The 3,277-nt window shown below is 59.2% G+C and overlaps 1 protein-coding gene across 1 annotated transcript; it reads right to left on the reverse strand.

Annotated features, from left to right (window-relative positions):
* Positions 1-375: 375 nt before the first annotated feature.
* Positions 376-2,171, reverse strand: LINGO3 (leucine rich repeat and Ig domain containing 3). The gene is given in 3 exon segments (XM_009075967.1): positions 376-784; positions 786-1,151; positions 1,153-2,171. Coding segments are annotated over 3 exon segments (1,794 nt in total).
* Positions 2,172-3,277: the final 1,106 nt, after the last annotated feature.

Below are 3,277 nucleotides of genomic sequence, written 5' to 3' on the forward strand. Positions count from 1 at the left end.
GGAAGGTTGTTTTTTTTTTTTTTCCCAGGCCCAAACGCTGCTGATCTTCTGGCTCGAGAAATGCATAGTTGGTAGCAAAAATGTTGGCTACATTGGGAGCCCCTGGAGCTGGGACGGCCCCTGAGCCATCGCACCCTGAGGGCTCACCACGGGGCTGGGACACTGGGGTCATCATTCCCTGACCCTGAGGTCCACGTGGTTCTGACCCTGCTGGCCTGTGGCACCTCTGGTGTGTCTCCAGCCACATCCCAGCACAGCAAGGTCCCACCGTCAGCCCCAGGACGTCACCGGTGCTCCCACACCCCTCCCGGCCCCGTCCCGCCGTGGCTCTGCTCGGGGCCGGGCAGCACACAACGGTTCTCCTCTGCGAGAGGCTCAGATCATCTTCATGTTGAACTTCCTGGCCCCTCCTTGGCCGGTGGTGGTGGTGGGACCGTCCACCTTGCGGAAGGAATACTCCACGGAGAAGTTGTTCTTGTGCTGCCCTCGGCCGCGGCTCCAGACGAAGAGGAGGAGGAAGCAGAAGAGCACCACGCCCAGGAAAGTGATGCAACCCATGGCCGTGGAGACCAGGATGGTCTTGAGGTCCAACGTAAACTTCAAGAAGACTTGGGTGTCGTTGTGGAAGGTGTCGTTGAACTCGCTGAGGTACAAAGTCCGGTTGGCGTGGTGGGAGCCATCAGCTGGGCGTCCCTTGACCGTCAGCGTGGCGAAGTAGGTGTCGTTGCCACCTGCGTTGCTGGCGATGCAGATGTAGGTACCGCTGTCCTGCACCTGGGCAAAGGCCCCCAGGCAGCACTGTCGCCCGCCCCGTGCTGCGAGTGGTGATCATGCGATGCTGGGGGGACACCCAAGCGATGGAAGGGTCTGGCTCCCCGTCCGCCCGGCAAAGGAAGGACACGGACTGCCCTTCCCGCGCCGTCACGTGCTGCAGCTTCCGATCCCGGATCTTGGGCTTCTGGCAGGTGAAGTACTCGAAGAGCACAGAGTCCGGGAAATCACGCAGGGCATCACCCTGGATTTCAGGTGGTGAGGAGCACACGGGCTGCTGCCCGTCAAAGTTGAGCGTCTTCCGTCGCTGCAGGATCCAGAGGAGGCGACAGTCGCAGGCCAGGGGGTTCCTGTCCACCCGCAGCGTCTCCAGCGTGTTGGAAGGTGCTCTCCTCCAGCGTGGAGAGGAAGTTGCTGGAGAGGTTGAGCAGTCGGATTTGTCTCAGGCCGGAGAAAGCTTGTGGCTCCACGGACACCAGGAGAGCCCCCACGATGTGGAGCTCCTGGAGCCGGATGAGGTCTTTAAAGGAGCCCTTCAGCACAGTGCTAATGGGGTTGTAGGACAGGTTGAGGTACCGGAGGTACACCAGGTTCCTCAAGGCAGCAGCGGGCACGGTTGTGATGTTGGTGTAGGTGATGGAGAGCGAGGTGAGGTTCAGGCCCTGGAAACTGGTGGGGGAAACCTCTTCCAGCAGTGGCCAGTTGTCAATCTCCAGATGCAGGAGGTTGTAAAGCTTCTTGAAGTTCTGGTCCTCCAGCGCAGAGATGCTGAGGTGCCGGAGCCGCAGCACCTCCAGGTTCTGGAGGTAGGAGAGTGACTCAGCTGAGATGGAGGTCAGGTTACACTTCTCAATGGTCAACTGCTCCAGGCCCAGCAGCCCCGAGAAGGCGCGTTGGGAGATGTACACTAGATCATTGTCACCCACGTCCAGGCTCTTCAGGTTTCGCAGGTCCTGGAACATGTAGTCCAGCAGGATGACAAGTTTGTTCTCACTGATGTCCAAAAGGGTGAGGTTGGTCAGCTTGGTGAAGACCCCCGGGGGGATGAGCTTGAGTTGGTTCCCCCGCAACCGCAAGGTCTGCAGGTTGAACAGGTTGCTGAAGGCTCCTGGCTCCACATTGGAGATGATGTTCTCACTGAAATCCAGCTCCTCCAGCAGAGGGTACGGGGACAGGTCCCCCGGGTTCAGGCAGCGGATGCGGTTCTTGTTGAGCTCCAGGATCTTGGTCTCGGTGGGGATGCCCTCGGGGATGGCGGTGAGCCGCTTGCGGTGACACACCACCGACTTGATCTGCGGGGCACACTCGCAGCGGGCAGGGCAGGCTGGCACCCGTGGGGGGCTCAGCAGGACCACGTGGAGGGCCAGGACCGGGAGCCAACATGTCATGGTGTAGAGCATGGTCTATGGGCTCACTACCATTCTCCCATGCACCTGGAAGGGAGAGAGAAGGAGATGCAGAGTCAACACCAAGCCCAGAGGAGACAAAGAACGTCACACCCAGCCCCAGATCACCTGTCTGCTCCCCAAACCATGGCCCACGGAGCTGGTAAGGTCCTAGCCCTCTCAGGAAACCCTCCAGATGCCTTTTGCAGCACCTAACGTGTGGCACAGTGATTGTGCCCCATGCAAACCTGGGGTAAACAAGCCTCACTGCTTGCATGCATTGTCAGGAGAACAGGGAAACTGAGGCAGAGGGAGGTTTGTGAGAGGAGCCAGGGCTGCAGACCCATAGCTCACCCACCCAGCTCTGGGCTCCTGATGGTGCACACACAGGCACAGGGGACCGTGAGCATCCCAGGATAAGAGGCTTGGGGGGCACAGATCCCCCCAGGCCAGTGTAGGAGCAAAGAGATGCTGACAGATGCTTTGCAAACTCATGACACAGTTGGGATGCTCCATCCTCTCTGCTCCTGGTCTCATCCAGCAGCACAAACCCTTCCCAGACCCCAGAGCATGGGATGCTTGGTGCTGCACGTAGGGAGCAGTGTCCCTGTGCCCATGCCCAGCGCTGCCCTCGGAGCAGAGATTAAAGCGACTGTGGGCACAATCTTCATCGCTGAGGGATTAACACCAGCCCCGCGGGCTGTGCCTTCCCTGCCCTCCTTTCCAGGGATTAGCACTTCGCCGCCGTTTTCCCTTTTCTTTGCTTCCCTTTCCCTGCTCCCTGTCCCCTTGCATGTCCCAAATCTGCCTGGGCTGCCTGGAAACGCACCTCACAGCACACTGCAAGCTCCTCAGCTGCCTTTCCTTAATGAAACATTCACCTAATTAACCTAATTAAGTGGCAGAGCTGCTCGGTCGGGGCGCTGCGGGGGGTTTCTGGGCCCAGGGAGGGAATATGGGCAATTTGGGGGGTACCAAGAGCAGAGCCACTCCAGCCACCCCTGCAGAGGGAGCAGGGCAGGTCACAGCCTGGAGGTGAAATGCACAAAGAGAAAATATTCCAAACTGCTGTGAACTGAAATGATTCAATATCTCCTGAGATTGGGTCCTCACCCCCTGTC

This window comes from Acanthisitta chloris, unplaced genomic scaffold (assembly GCF_000695815.1).
Source record: "Acanthisitta chloris isolate BGI_N310 unplaced genomic scaffold, ASM69581v1 scaffold36215, whole genome shotgun sequence".
NCBI classification, from domain to species: Eukaryota; Metazoa; Chordata; class Aves; order Passeriformes; family Acanthisittidae; genus Acanthisitta; species Acanthisitta chloris.